The following is a 14547-nucleotide window of genomic DNA, read 5'->3' on the forward strand; positions in this document are numbered from 1 at the left end:
TTCGCATTATATTTAAAGATTAATAAGATATATAAACTAGTTCGAATTTTAACTTCAATTTTTGGACTGTTTCATCGAAGCAACAATATAAAGATTATACGTATGTATTGGCGATCAACGAAATGAATCAAACCAATTATTAATCACTTCTGTAGTTCATGACTTTTACGTTGTTCGATTAACTGAATAGAGTTTTTTAGCGTCAGTCGGAGAATCGCCAATCCGCGAAAGAGTGGAAGATCATTTCCGAGATGGGAAGCTTCATAGAGATAAATATACGTTATGCATATGTATTTATATAAAAACCTGTTTCTAATAAAACGCCACAGCAGCGTTCTACTCCTCAGTATCGCTTGTACCGGCAGCATCATCGAACGTGGTCATCATGAGCGTTCTCGGAACGAAGTGGCTACTTCTTAATGCCATTTTATTGTTTAACGTAGTAATTCAAGAAAATTCAGCACAATATATTCCTCCAGCAGCGAGCGTAGAACCTCTTTATCCAAAAGGATTACGGATGTCTATTCCAGGTGAGTAGGATTCCTTATTTTTGGTGTCTACTATCTATATGTATATTTGCTTGGTACCAGTATCTTTGTGCAACTTTTGTGTTCTATTATTTTTTTAAATTATGAGAGATATACCGACTTGTGACCGATTATCTGGCTTAAGTGCTAAGGCATCTTGCTAAAGCATAGAAATAAAAATACGATGTTCTCTCTTTTTAGTCATTAGTATAATTTTAACATTTTTCAATATGTAGTAACATGGTATATTTACTTACAGGTACATAATTAACACAGGTTAATAATTAACCTAATTAGTTAAATTAATTAAATAACCTAAGTAATTAAATATACTTACAGATACATAAACTAAATAAATACCAATTAACTAGAAACTTTGGTCATAATTTCTTAATTTTATAATAGAATAAAAATAAAAAAAAGGTAAACAATTTTCTGCTTGGGTTTAAACGTGTCTGAAAATAATCGGCAATAGCCTTGAAAGACGATTTATTGGTCGACTTAGTCGGTGCATCTCTAAAAATTATTCAAATGAAATGGTTGATAGAGATAACCGTCGAAGATGAACAGGAACAAGGAAATATTTTACAGCTTAACGAAAGGAATGTGTTTGTTTAAAGGAAGAGTACGAAAATTGTATACACACGAAAAACACGTATAAAATATCTTGCGATACCCTTTTTGCGTTTGATGTAACAATTCTAAGTGTAATATTTTAATTCGCAAAAGAAATTACTCGCGCATCGAATTGCACAATTCGATAGTTCCAGTGATAATCTTTGATTGATGACTCAGTAGAGAATTTGCATATTTTAATTTGTACATTGCACGCACACTGATACAATAGTGATGCACTTGAAATTTCCTCGTTACGGTATATTATACAATAAACAAGATTATGCTTATATAAAAAAATATTATCATCGATAATTTTGAATTAAATTACTGCGAAAAAATTTGTATTGTACTCTGAATAGGTTTCTTCAATGATCCATTTTACCACTATAATATACATAACAGGCAAAAATATGTAAATAAGTATGCAAAGTATAGTACTCATTATCATGTAAATTATTGTAGATAAAACAAATCTCTGCGCACGAATCTCTTATTTAACTCTTTAGAGCTATATTTATACATACTTACAAAATTCTACTATTTTAAATTGTATATCGTGAGATTAATGTATCTCTAAAAACACTGACAATTTTTGACGAAGAAAATACTTTTTCTGCTCAGATGAGGATGGTATCAGTTTGGTCGCATTTCACGTAAAATTTAACGACGATTTCTACAGCCTTGAAGCGGGTACTATTGCCGTTGACATCATAAAAAAAAGAAATGGCCGTTGGACATATGAAGATAGAAGCACGAGATTAAAACGAGGCGACAAGATTTATTATTGGCTCCATGTCGTTTACGAAGGTCTTGGTTATAATTTACTTAACCAAGAGTACGAAGTCAAAGGTTTGTTGAAAATAAAAGAAATGATTTTGGTACTGTTTCTCTGTAAAACATTGACCGTTCATCTTACTCTTTCTGTCTTTAGAATTTTACAATTACGATGGAACTCCAGTGGACGGAGGTACCGCAGATAACATCACCTGTTCGACACCATCGCAGACTAAAATCTTTGAAGGTAGTTCGATAAATCAGCAGACGAAAGGAAAAACTATCTGTCCAGGACAAACGATCTTCGAAGAAAATTTCGATTTTCTTAATACGAATCTTTGGACGAACCTCGAACGTTTTTCTGGCATTCCGGTAAATATACTAACCACGTTTGAATTTATAGATAGACTTAAATTATTAAAGAAGATATGTAACATGTATTCTGTCCTCTCTAGAAATAATAAATCTAATATGTTAAGGAATAACATAGATAAAATCGAATTAAGACAGTTAAAAATTTATTGTTTTATTTTAGAATTATGAATTTGTCGTATACATGAAGAATAGCGACAACGTGGAAGTCAAAGATGGTATTTTGCATATTAAACCAACCTTCACCAATGATAAGTTTGGTCCCAACTTCGTTACAAACGGAAATCTGACTTTGACGAGGTAAAATTTTAATTATCACAAAGTCAATCATAACGAAGTCATAATCGTCATGTTAAAAATCTTGAATGTCTCTTTAGCTGTACAGGCGTAGCTAATACCGATGATTGCAAACGGAATGCATTTGCAGCGTACATTTTACCGCCTGTTATATCAGGACGATTAAATACCAAGTCATCGTTCGCTTTCCAGCACGGACGCATTCAAATCCGTGCCAAATTGCCTCGTGGTGACTGGTTATATCCTTGTGAGTTCTATCGTACATTTTGTGCATCTTTATATAGTTATGATATTTCGCGAATTAATTGTTAACTGCTAAATATACCAATTAATAAACAGTAGAGCCTCTTGCATCCGAACTCTCGTTACGTACTATGTACATAGATATATGTTATTGAATGTGTATATTATTATATGACTTATTTTCACATCTACAAGAAATACTTGCCAAAATACGATATATAGTTTATGAGTGACAAATGTGTCATAAACATATAAAACTTGAGATACATACGGAAAATTGAACAAATAGATATAGACAGTTATAAATATATCTTAACATAGAGACCAGAATGTATTGTAGAAAAAGAGGAATGTATTGTACAAACCGGAAGCTATCATAAGCCGCGAGGTAAGGATTATGTACAAATAAATGATAAATAATTCAATAAAAGACCTCAATGGCTTCTAGCAGCCAGAGAAATATAAAATCCTCAAATATTGAAACAAATTAACAATTTTTTTGATCTCTATTTTGAGAAAAGCGATTTTTTTTCTTTTGTCGAAGATTTCACTATCCGGACAATTTTGTCTCCTTATTAGTACGGATATGGGAGGCTCTGTACTGTACTGTGTGTCACTTTTTTAAAAAATTCAATTATCAAGATCGATTATTTAATTTAGTAAATGGTGTATAATTCATTGTTATATTTTAGTACTTACTCTAGAGAACATAAACGAAAGTACACCAAATTCGCCGCTCCATTCTGACATCATAGTGGCTCATTCAAACGGAAATCCATTCCTCAAAACGCGAAGAGGAGACGACATTAGCGGGCACATTCTCGTAGCTGGAGCTCATGCGACGACCATAAACCAACATTCTCCACGTGATAATCGATTAATGCTTCCTAAAAAGACTTCGACGAAATTATGGTCAGATGATTATCATGTGTACGATTTGGAATGGAAAAGCGATCGAATCACGCTCAAGGTTGATGAAGAACAGTATGGCGATCAAGAAGTTCCACCAAGTTTGTTCAATAATCCGGTTAGTACTTTAAACTGCAAATATGTAACTAATTTTACATTTTTTCCCGTGCCTATTTCACCATCTTTCTTTATCTGTTCGTCTTGTAATACTGCTAACAATCTAAGATCACAAGGAAGAAATATGACAAGTCTATTTTTAGTAATTTTCTGATGTTTATACTATTTGGTGACTGAAAGAAATACATAACTGAAATGTAGAACAACCTTAAAAAATGTAAGACTTGCCAACAAATGCACAATTTTTGTAGAAAAAAGAACAGTAAACTAACTTCTTCACGCGCAAATCTTTCTTTGGTTTAGTAACGCAAGCAATTAAATCTTTTTATAATAAAAAACGGCTAAAATACATACATATTTTAATATAAAATATCGTAGTACCTGGATCTAATTAAATTAGAAAATACTTAGAGTAATATATATCGTACGTGTCACGAGCATGTGCATTAAGTAGTTGAAGGATTGAATTTAAAAATTGCTTTCTTACAGAAGAAGAATATGACTTATGCCTTTTCTATAATCTTTAATTCTAAATAGTTCATTTAACATTTTCCACGTTTTAACAGGCTTATATAAACATCGGTCTAGCCGTAGGAGGTCACTTGGTCTTCCCAGACGGCTGCATCAGCAGCGAGTACGCAAAGCCCTGGAGAGACGTCGAATCGAAGGTACATCTACTTAAAAAATTCGACTTCCATTACCACAAACAGGACATTTAAAACACAATATCATTGATTTCAGGCACTCCTCAATTTCTATACAGCAGCAAACAAATGGCAAGCAACCTGGAGGAACAGTGACACCGGTCTTCATATAGACTACATTAAAATCCTGGCTGTCTGATTCCATTTTTCACTTTGATTGAGAAACACATTTAATCACTCCTTTCTATTTTCTATCGCTTTCGTATTCCTTCATATAAATCCATATAAATTGATAAAACACACAGCAATTAGAAGGGAAGCGGAGGAGGTACCAACACGGAAGCAGGCAACGGTTCTTGATAAGGCACGTCATCCGGATGGAAACCAGAACCAAGCAATTCAATCAGTCGTTGTCCTCGATAGCCATAGCGTCTCTGATAATCAAACGAGGCACGAGGTCCATCCTCTGGTCTGAATTCAAACATCATCTTCTTCCTAGTGTCCGGAGAAGCTACCAGTCTCAGAAAACCATCCACACCGTTTCTTGGCCATTCCCAAAATCTTCCACTAGACCATAGCGAACGAATCGTGGCCATCCATCTCGAGGGAGACAAGCCAAACGGAAGTGTCCTAGCGACTCGAGTTGAAACAGTTCCATCGCACTGGACTACTATGCACAGCTGTACATGCAATAAAACAATCATGAAACGATTTTCTGATAAGTTTTTAGTGTAGATCACGATCGATATATCCGAGCGTAGATCCACTTACCGCGCAGATTAATATTAACGCGTGGTTCGCGCGCATTTTCTTTTATCGAACCTCCAGGTAGGAAGACAGGGAAAGCAATATCCCATCATTCATGGTGCCCACTCACCTTTATGTCTTTCGAGTGGGTGAAAATTTCGTGCATAGAATACATTATGATTTTTTCGTGATAGAATTGTCAATCGTCGAAGCGTTGCTCTTCAAACGATTCGCGCCTCCTTCCTCGACATCGGTTTTCTTTACTTTCACTGATTCCATTGCGCCAGACTGCCACGATATACCAACTGATTTCTTTTCCACTGTGTCCTTCTGAGCAGAGTTAGTTGGTATTCCGCACTCATTCCGATATCATCAATCAGGCTGTCGTCAACGTGCTCCTACGTGACCACCTCGAAGAGGAACAACATGGATTTCCCCCGTAGTTTGGTAGTTACAATTTACTACACAATTGCAAACAGCGATTTTTCGATCGTTTTTGTAGTTCCTTCTCTGAAGTGGTTTTGGAGCTAGTAATCAGTTAGAATGAATAGTAGAGATGTAAAACTTGTGTTTTGTGGTTATTTATAAGGGAAGAAATAAGAGAAATTGTTGGAATTATTTTATATTTGAACGCATGCTTGAACTTAATAAGAGGGATAAGTTACGTTCGTGCTTGACGTGTTTCAAAATTAAGTCGTATAATCGTTACAAGTGAATTCGCAGAATAATAAGTTTCGTAATAGCTTGAAAAAGATGACACATTTGTATAAATAGATTAAATTTACTAATATCGTCGTTCGTTGCTAATCTTCTTTCTAATTTTTTGTAAGCACAAAAGAAATATGTATAAAACATTGAGAAATTAAATAAATATAACGTAATAGGATACATAGAAGAAAATATAAAATTATAGCTCAAAGATTAATGATATACGAAAATAAAAACTGTGAATTTTACATTTACATAACAATTTAGTATAAAGCATTCTTATACTGATTGAACATGCTCAAATAAAGAATGATAATTTACAAAATAATCATGCAAGAATACGCGTTTATTATATACTATTCTATGCATATAGAACTAGGATTAAATTACATCGATAAATTTTTGGACATTTTAGACAATTTCGATTTTTCTTGTCTTGCTGCTTAACGCTGATAGAATCGTATCGGTCGCCGAAGGCATCAGCATTTTCTCATTTATTCACGATCTAATTCAGTATAACGTAGCGGGGATACCGCTCATCCACGAGGCAAGTATAATATTCTGTGAAACAGAAAATCAAGGTTAAAATAAAAGTTCTGAGAAAATCTAGTTAAGAATGGTACGATTACTTGCATTAAGTGAATAATCATATATTAATCGTTGCGCAGCAAACACAATGGCACTTTGATCCAGAAGATGGGAAACAGAGAAGAATCAGATACGAGAAGGAAAATGGTCGTCATGGAGAGATCGCAATAGCAAAGATCGGTATGGGAGTCGGAATCCAGGAGCCATTAATAAGATCTGCGTAAAAACTAATAGGAAATCGCTAATCTGCAAAAAGAAATATATCAAAAATGAATGAAAACTATCTTATAAGTAAAATTGATTACGCTAATTGTAGTAAAAAATCAAGTGTAGTTTTAGTAAAACAAAAATAAACATTTTTCTTTCAAGTATTTAAATTGGATAAATAGTATTCTATTTTGTATGTAATATTTTTAAATATATTATACTTTATACTTAAATACAATTCTTCTTCGTCTTCCTTTTTATTTAAAAAAATATATTCTGCTTTAAAAGTATGTATATTTATTTAGACTTCAAAGTCATGCTTTTTTCAAGGAATTTCGTCAATTGTCAATTGTATAATCGACTTTCGACGAATTCCAAATAACAGTAGTGCGTAAAAATTCAATTCGTCGCAATCTTAGCAGGTGCGCGTATGTAAAATGTACGACTTTCACTTCATACAAAGAAAAGGCGAAGTGGGGACGGAATGAAGCACAGTAACGGACTTCGGAATAAGGCAAACTAAAAGTAGAATCAGAAAAACGGAAACAGACCGATCGTACGGGCCGTAGTATCGTCTTCCTCTCGTTCTTTCTCAATTAAAATAATCTACATTATTTGTATTTCGATGAAAAACGATACATCGGAATAAAGACACTCGCATATCTAGTGTTACACTTTGTGACGAATTTGCTTTTCGTTCTGCAAATTGAAAGTATTACCCTGCGGTCACCGAAATGGCAAGACACGCTCCCGTAAGTAAACTAACTAAAAATCGAACGAAATAAAACTTCAAAATAAAAATAAAGATAAATGTGCAAGTAGAGAAACATACGTAAATAGAATTATGCTTGTGTAAACATTTACAGTAAATTAAAAAGGATTCAAGGAATATGTAATCTTTGGCTAAAGTAGGTCTAAAGTAGGTACTTCTTGACCTGTTTACGGTGCACGTGCCACATAAAACGATGCTCATTTCTTTTTCTTTTTCGTACTATTTATTATGAAACATTTAATAGATGCATCTAAGATATATGTATACGATAAATGTAGGATACCTTTTCGCATATTTTTGTTTCAACACGCTAATACGAACTGACATACTTTCAGTGGACGACCATGATCTTTGCGACAATAATCGTTGCCTGTTTACTTGGATTAATCGTTGAAACCGCGGCGACGATAGCTCAACCAAAGGCACCTAATTTCCAGTATTTTGAACGGTAAGAGATTAAAGAAACATACAAAGAGGATAGATTAAACATATTGAAAGGAGGTAAACAATGGTTCGCTGTTACACAGTTGTAAAAAGGATTACAATGATCTCATGCTAAATTACAATTTGTAATATTACATACATATTATTAAGGAAATAATCGTCTAAAGGTATAAAATACATATGCATCGATTTTTGTTTAAAAATAAATGCAATCACAAGATTTTATTAATTATTAACTGATTATTTATAGGCCTAAATATCGCTATCCATACTATGATGAAAATGGCAGGGGAAAATTACTCTATGGGTATGGAGGACCAGATCTGTATCAATACAAAACTTTCAGCGCCCTTGAGGGAATTCATTAAGATAAAGAATATTAAATTACGCTATTAAGACATCTAGTTAATAATCATTCTATGAGTTGTGATTATTATCATATAGGGTGATCGTTTGTGAAATGACATATAGTACATACACGATTTTGCTTCGGATTACAAGAAAACGATTATATATATTCTATGTTGCACAATAATAACATACAATATGTAACTTTCAATACTTTGCATTATATCCTTACATCTTTTCTTGTTATCAGAAACACATCGAGTCACGCTATGGAATTAAGGAACATTACAAGATCATTTATTCTCCCAATCATAACCAATTGTATTTTTAAATGCAATCAATCGATATGCTTAATTACGTTGTAAACATGTAAACATTATGTTTCTTCGCCGCGGGTTATGAATCTTTTTGTTCGACAATACGAGTTCGCGAAAGTAGAAACGAGTCTATGTATTTATCTCAAAAGACAAATTACTTCGTTAGTCAGATGAATGAAAAAATGTGTTAGACATTAGAATATTATGATAAATCGATGCAGAAATTACTACAAATACAATTACGAGTAATACCATTAAAATTGATCGTCTATGAAAAATTTGTGGAATGTGCATAGCATTTCTAGAGCCTATGAAGTGTCCAATATAATCACCGTGAAGACGAAAAACGGTTAGATTCTAGCGCCTAGAAATCGGGTATCGTACATCAGAAAGACAGAAAAATTTGCAAAGGTTAAAAAACGCAGTCATTTTAAATCTTAGTTAAACGCGTTTAGTTAGACGCAGAAAATGTTCGTTCCGTGACAAGTGCACATACAAGTTTACAAATGTGCAAGCATAGTCGAGTGTATAGCGAGATATTATTGATAAACGAATGACTACTACCCGTACGATGTGTATTGGGTATTTTATTCCAAATGATCCTTGTCCGCCTTATCTTCGGCAGACTGTAACTGTCATACAAAATCCATTTCGGATTTATTATAATATCGTGTACCTGCTCGTAGGTTATACAGCTGCCTTTCTATTAATTTCTTTATCTCGCTAATTATGAAAACGCTTGACGTGATTCCAACAAGAACCAAGATATCTGTTGAAAACAGAAACAAATATTTCCTTCAAAAGTTCAAAAATAAAAATGAAATATTATAAAAGCTTCGTTTAAAATACGCACCTACTGCCGAAAGAGCTTCGGTTTGGAAAACTCGTTGTAACGGTGGAAAGTAGATCACTAGCATCTGTCCTATTACTGATAATGTTACGGCTACCAGGAACATTTTGTTACTAAATAAACCAATAGTAAATATTGATTTGGTCTGAAATGTTTATGACATGTTTAATTCATGGAAAATATATATTACAATGTTAAACAATTTCATTATTTTTTTTTTACCTGTGATCTACAGCTTAGAGCATTAAACATATCGAAGAAAACGAAACATGTAAATGTCATGGTTGTATCCCTTGCAGTGTTACCATCAGTCGTCATCTAATAAAAACAAGACACGAGAAAAGTTATAAAGTTTATAAAACATGAATGTTCTTCACAATAAATTTCGTACCTCGTTATTATAAACCCACAAAGTACCAATAATAATAATAGTAGCCGATAACAATACATTAATAATAAGCTGTCGAGTGATCATCGGTTCTTTTGTGTTGCGTGGTTTTTGTTTTAAGACATCCTTATCAACTGGTTCAACGCCAAGACTATAACAAATAATTAAATATATAAATATGATAATGTATCTAGAACCATCTAATGTATCATAGAGAACTCTTTTGATTTCTACCTCTCTCTTTTGATTACCTTTGAGCAGGTGGTCCATCCATAATAATATTAATCCATAGAATTTGCATTGCATTTAACGGATTTGGTATACCCATCAAAGTAGCAAGTGCAATTAAAGATAGAGCAGCTATGCTAGTACTTAATTGAAATCTTACAAAATTTCGTATATTATGAAAAATTCCTTTTCCTTCCTCAATTGCAGCACTAAAAGATATATACAATTAAAGTAAAGTGAATGTAAAAAATGTTGAGAATTATTAAAGAAGAAACTAATATGTACATAATAGTTTCAAAATCGTCATCCACCAAAATCATGTCCGCAGCTTCTTTACAAACATCAGTACCATTTTTACCCATGGCTATGCCTATATCTGCTTTTTTCAAAGCAACTCCATCATTCACACCATCTCCTGTCATGCCCACTATATTTCCTTCCCTCTGCAAGGCTTTTACGATACACAATTTGTGCTTAGGCGTAACCCGATAAAATACACTAACGCTATTGATACATTGCTCTAGCTGGTGTTCGGACATTAAATCAATCTCATCTCCAGAGATTAGCCGCGAATGAAGTACATCTAACCCAATCATACTTGCTAAAATAAAAAAATATGTTACAATGCATTATTCTTGCAATATCTTTACAAACTATAAAAAATTCAATAAATCTATGTTGTACCTATTGCGGATGCAGTTTCTTTGGCATCGCCAGTAACCATTTTTACCTTAACGCCACTATTTATAAGAGTCGTTATAGATTCACGAACGTGTGGTCGTGGAGGATCACATATACCAACGAGACCAACATACATTAGATCTTGCAACGATGTACCACGTGCCAATCCAATTACTGTAAATATATTAAAAAGTATTAAGTAAAGAAATTGAAATTGTTATCGTCATTAAAACGTACCTCTTAATCCTTGTTGCCCAATATCATAAGCTTCTGTTAAAAATTCTTCATCTTTCTTTTGATTCAAAGAATGTACTTGACCATTCATAGAGTACTTGGTACATAACGGTAAAATCTTATCCAAAGCACCTTTTACAAAATATATTTCTTGCTTATTCTGTAACATATATTTACAAAAATATAATAAAAATATTTAATATAAATGGTATTAATAATTAAAGAATTATTTAACAAATTGTTATTTACCTCTCCGTATTTGGGAGTACATTTTACAGCCATCATTTTCTGTTCGGATGAAAATGGATATTCTTGTAATCGTAGATATCTATCAGCAACTCCGTACATTCCGTATTTCATTGCCACCGCTATCAACGCACCTTCCGTTGGTTGACCAAGTAAAGTATCATTTTGCAGTATAGCATTGTTGCAAACACATCCTACTTCCAACATGTTGCTAATGGCGGTACGTGCAAGATCCATGTTGTCACATTTTCGAATTCGTACTTCTCCTTTATCATTATAACCAGCTCCAGTAACATCAGCTATGTATCCTTCCGATGTCATCAGAATGGTTACAGTCATCTCATTCTTCGTAATAGTACCAGTTTTATCAGAACATATCACGTTTACACAACCTACGCATTTGACGACATACTATCTATATATCTTTGTCTAGCTTTGATAAATGATTATGAAACTCTGTTGCACATATATTTACCCAATGTTTCCACTGTTGGTAATTTCTTCACAATGGCTTTTCTTTTAGCCATCCTCATAACACCCAATGCTAAGGTCACAGTTACAACAATAGGCAAACCTTCTGGTATAGCTGCTACTGCTAAACTCACACTGATGGTAAACATTTCAAGTATAGCTTTGCCTTGGATCCAGCCAAGAAGCATAATAATACCAATAATGCAGAATGAGTAAAAGGATAATTGAGTACCCAAAATATCCATACTCCTTTGAAGTGGTGTTTTTGGAGCTTCTTCGGCCTGCATCATTGAGAAAACTTCTCCAAATTCACTTTTTTCTCCTGTATTCACTACTATACCCTATAGAATATTTTTTATACATTTAAATTAATTTTACATAATTGCTACATTATGAACCCATTGAAATTTAATAGAACTTACTTTTCCATTGCCACAACGCACTAATGTACCCATAAACGCAATATTTCTCTTTGTTGTTAATCCATTAGTTTTAAGTAATGGAGCTGTTGATTTTTGTGCTGGTTCAGTTTCTCCAGTAAAACTACTCTCATCAATTGCTAAATCTATTGCTTCAAATATCCTGATATCTGCAGGTACTCTATCACCAATATTTAAGTAAACTACATCACCAGGAACTAAATTGCGAGCAAGAAATGTTTCTACGCAGCCTTCTCTTAAGCTGTAAAAAAATATTCAAAGAATTATTTTGATATCAAAGTTTTCTAACACCTTTTAAAACATTGTTGTATATTATAAAATTAAATTAAAAAGTTTAACTTCCATTCTCAACCTAGAACTGTGCATCTTTAAAATTGGACATTCTAAATAAAGGGGAGGGAATTTCACCTTATTAATCTATTGATTGGAATTGGATACTATATCTTCTGTTTTAAGAAAGCAAAGTAATACTCCATACAAAGGGTTAATATATCCTCCAAAGACCATATTTCTAGAGGAAATGTTAATTTAAATAAATGTTATCAACAATTTTTATCTTTACTATACTTAATATAATTTTACATAATTTTCATTGGACAAATATTTGATAAATATTACAAATTTTCTTACCAGTGACAAGTTGGTGGCACCAGTTTATTTAATTCTTCTAAGGATTTTTCAGAACGATATTCTTGTACAAAAGCAACTGTCACTACTATTATGATAGCCTAAGAAGAGATATACTTTATTAGTGTAAATGTTAATTAAAATGTAATTAGAGAAATATCACGCTGACAGGAACTATGATAAACTTACCACTGTAATACTGACTGCATCATCAAATTGCCTCATACATACACTGACGAAGGCAGAACCAAGAAGTAACAGAATTAGAGGATTTTTAAACTGCAAAAAGAAAAGGATATAATAAATTTTATATTTTATTATTCATATTAATTTAAAATTAAATAATACACTGAAAACCATTCAAGTACCTGTTCAAGATACTTTTTCCATGTTGGTTCCTCTTCTTTAACACTGAATTCATTGAAGCCAACTAATTGTCTTCGATGATCAGCCTCCTGCCACCAAAGACCTGTTCTTATGTCAACATGTAATCTAGCTGCTACTTCCTCAGCACCAAGGCTGGCTGCTTCAGCTGTTGTTAACCACATTTCTGATGTTTGATCTTTCCCCTTAAAAAATGAAAACTAAATGTTTTCTATTCAATATTTTTCAAATGTTCGCCCAAATTTAACAGACATGAAAACGATTTTCTAACCTTTATCACGAACTTTTGTTCATTTTAAAGTAATAGATAACAAATTTAATAAAACTAAACACATTGTCTTTTTGACAAAAATATTTATCTTTTTTACTATCAAAACACTTGCTACTCCGAGATATACATTGCCGATATTGATGACGCATTGTTAAACCCATTAAGGTTTTTCCACATTTTACAGTATACATCAAAGGAACTATAAACATAAATAATATTTTGTTGATAAATATATGTACATAATGAAGTTGTAACTGCATTTAATTTATTTGTACTTAAAAAATGTAAAATAAAATCATCAGTGTCAAACCGACGTTTAGTAAGGTGACACGTGTACCTTGCATTCTGTTTGTATTATAGGGCGTATCGATCTAACACAGAAATGGGTGCAATATATTTGCAAAAATAGCAAAACATTTATACAATAAGCATATTTTACGATAAATTTTTTTAAAAATAATGTTATCTTGTAAGGTAAAGACATTGAAATATGATTAACCACAATTTCTAACCTTGAAAAATTCACGAAACTATTGACGAATATTATTACATATTATTATTACTTTACTTCAAATATGATCTAAGGATATTAGTAAAAAATGAATGACTCTATCAAGTATTACGAATTTACTGAATATTACAGATGGTTGTACTCAATATATGTGATTTTTATAAATGTTTTATCTATTATGTATAGATATAATAATAACCTCTTTACGATAACTAATTAATATATATACCTATTATATGTATTTTCCATTATCGTATTTGAAAGTATTGTACTACGCAGTTTAAGCCTGAAATAACGTTCCAATACTTTCGACTGTAAGAACTGATTCTTAAATTACGGAAGGGGGAATTACTTTTCCAGGAACTAACATTTATATAACATATAATTATATCTATAATTTATACGTACTTATTTCGAATATTCAATTTACAAAGTAACAGGAGAAACAGAATTTTAATTGTTGGCTATAAAAAATTTCCATGCAACATCAACTTTAAAATATTGTACAAATTGTAAATATTCGATTTTCCATTCCAGTAATTATCGATCCGTTTTTCATAGAATGCGCAAGGCCACATTGCTAC

At 32.5% G+C, this 14547-nt stretch overlaps 5 protein-coding genes across 5 annotated transcripts; 3 read left to right on the forward strand and 2 right to left on the reverse strand.

Moving 5' to 3' along the window:
- Positions 1 to 306: 306 nt before the first annotated feature.
- On the forward strand, positions 307 to 4720 carry LOC117207917 (beta-1,3-glucan-binding protein 1-like). The gene is made up of 8 exons (XM_033448636.1): positions 307 to 530; positions 1767 to 1994; positions 2077 to 2291; positions 2455 to 2591; positions 2669 to 2835; positions 3524 to 3858; positions 4424 to 4525; positions 4599 to 4720. The coding sequence occupies exons 1-8, from the start codon at positions 386 to 388 to the stop codon at positions 4698 to 4700; spliced, it is 1431 nt and encodes a 476-aa protein (XP_033304527.1). The 5' UTR covers positions 307 to 385; the 3' UTR covers positions 4701 to 4720.
- LOC117207918 lies at positions 4589 to 5459 on the reverse strand. Its single transcript, XM_033448637.1, has 2 exons — positions 5273 to 5459; positions 4589 to 5181 (listed from the first exon to the last, which is right to left on the reverse strand). The coding sequence occupies exons 1-2, from the start codon at positions 5306 to 5308 to the stop codon at positions 4810 to 4812; spliced, it is 408 nt and encodes a 135-aa protein (XP_033304528.1). The 5' UTR covers positions 5309 to 5459; the 3' UTR covers positions 4589 to 4809.
- Positions 5460 to 5571: 112 nt separating this feature from the next.
- Positions 5572 to 6915, forward strand: LOC117207919. Its single transcript, XM_033448638.1, has 3 exons — positions 5572 to 5695; positions 6372 to 6503; positions 6625 to 6915. The coding sequence occupies exons 1-3, from the start codon at positions 5675 to 5677 to the stop codon at positions 6766 to 6768; spliced, it is 297 nt and encodes a 98-aa protein (XP_033304529.1). The 5' UTR covers positions 5572 to 5674; the 3' UTR covers positions 6769 to 6915.
- On the reverse strand, positions 6282 to 13366 carry LOC117207916 (calcium-transporting ATPase type 2C member 1). The gene is made up of 15 exons (XM_033448635.1): positions 13166 to 13366; positions 12987 to 13076; positions 12801 to 12898; positions 12153 to 12411; positions 11735 to 12071; positions 11263 to 11651; positions 11017 to 11173; positions 10783 to 10953; positions 10384 to 10699; positions 10122 to 10307; positions 9874 to 10021; positions 9705 to 9800; positions 9486 to 9627; positions 9309 to 9401; positions 6282 to 6517 (listed from the first exon to the last, which is right to left on the reverse strand). Exons 1-15 carry the CDS (start codon positions 13343 to 13345, stop codon positions 6462 to 6464), a joined length of 2718 nt encoding a protein of 905 aa, XP_033304526.1. The 5' UTR covers positions 13346 to 13366; the 3' UTR covers positions 6282 to 6461.
- LOC117207921 lies at positions 7046 to 9054 on the forward strand. The gene is made up of 3 exons (XM_033448639.1): positions 7046 to 7503; positions 7859 to 7971; positions 8218 to 9054. The coding sequence occupies exons 1-3, from the start codon at positions 7486 to 7488 to the stop codon at positions 8333 to 8335; spliced, it is 249 nt and encodes an 82-aa protein (XP_033304530.1). The 5' UTR covers positions 7046 to 7485; the 3' UTR covers positions 8336 to 9054.
- Positions 13367 to 14547: the final 1181 nt, after the last annotated feature.

This window comes from Bombus bifarius, unplaced genomic scaffold (assembly GCF_011952205.1).
Source record: "Bombus bifarius isolate JDL3187 unplaced genomic scaffold, Bbif_JDL3187 scf7180000008047, whole genome shotgun sequence".
Lineage (NCBI taxonomy): Eukaryota > Metazoa > Arthropoda > Insecta > Hymenoptera > Apidae > Bombus > Bombus bifarius.

What these genes read in the sequence shown, in the direction of transcription:
- LOC117207917 (XM_033448636.1), top strand. Translation starts at nt 386, where the DNA reads ATGAGCGTTCTCGGAACGAAGTGGCTACTTCTTAATGCCATTTTATTG. An exon ending in GGAAATCTGACTTTGACGAG is followed by an intron (nt 2,592 to 2,668) that starts GTAAAATTTTAA and finishes ATGTCTCTTTAG; the next exon opens with CTGTACAGGCGTAGCTAATA. An exon ending in CAAGTTTGTTCAATAATCCG is followed by an intron (nt 3,859 to 4,423) that starts GTTAGTACTTTA and finishes ACGTTTTAACAG; the next exon opens with GCTTATATAAACATCGGTCT.
- LOC117207918 (XM_033448637.1), bottom strand. Translation starts at nt 5,308, where the DNA reads ATGCGCGCGAACCACGCGTTAATATTAATCTGCGCG. An exon ending in CGTTAATATTAATCTGCGCG is followed by an intron (nt 5,182 to 5,272) that starts GTAAGTGGATCT and finishes TTGCATGTACAG; the next exon opens with CTGTGCATAGTAGTCCAGTG.
- LOC117207919 (XM_033448638.1), top strand. Translation starts at nt 5,675, where the DNA reads ATGGATTTCCCCCGTAGTTTG. An exon ending in TGGATTTCCCCCGTAGTTTG is followed by an intron (nt 5,696 to 6,371) that starts GTAGTTACAATT and finishes TGGACATTTTAG; the next exon opens with ACAATTTCGATTTTTCTTGT. An exon ending in GGATACCGCTCATCCACGAG is followed by an intron (nt 6,504 to 6,624) that starts GCAAGTATAATA and finishes ATCGTTGCGCAG; the next exon opens with CAAACACAATGGCACTTTGA.
- LOC117207921 (XM_033448639.1), top strand. An exon ending in AATTTCCAGTATTTTGAACG is followed by an intron (nt 7,972 to 8,217) that starts GTAAGAGATTAA and finishes GATTATTTATAG; the next exon opens with GCCTAAATATCGCTATCCAT.
- LOC117207916 (XM_033448635.1), bottom strand. Translation starts at nt 13,345, where the DNA reads ATGTGGTTAACAACAGCTGAAGCAGCCAGCCTTGGTGCTGAGGAAGTA. An exon ending in GTGCCACCAACTTGTCACTG is followed by an intron (nt 12,412 to 12,800) that starts GTAAGAAAATTT and finishes ATTTTTTTACAG; the next exon opens with CTTAAGAGAAGGCTGCGTAG. An exon ending in GCTGTATAACCTACGAGCAG is followed by an intron (nt 6,518 to 9,308) that starts GTACACGATATT and finishes TCTGTTTCACAG; the next exon opens with AATATTATACTTGCCTCGTG.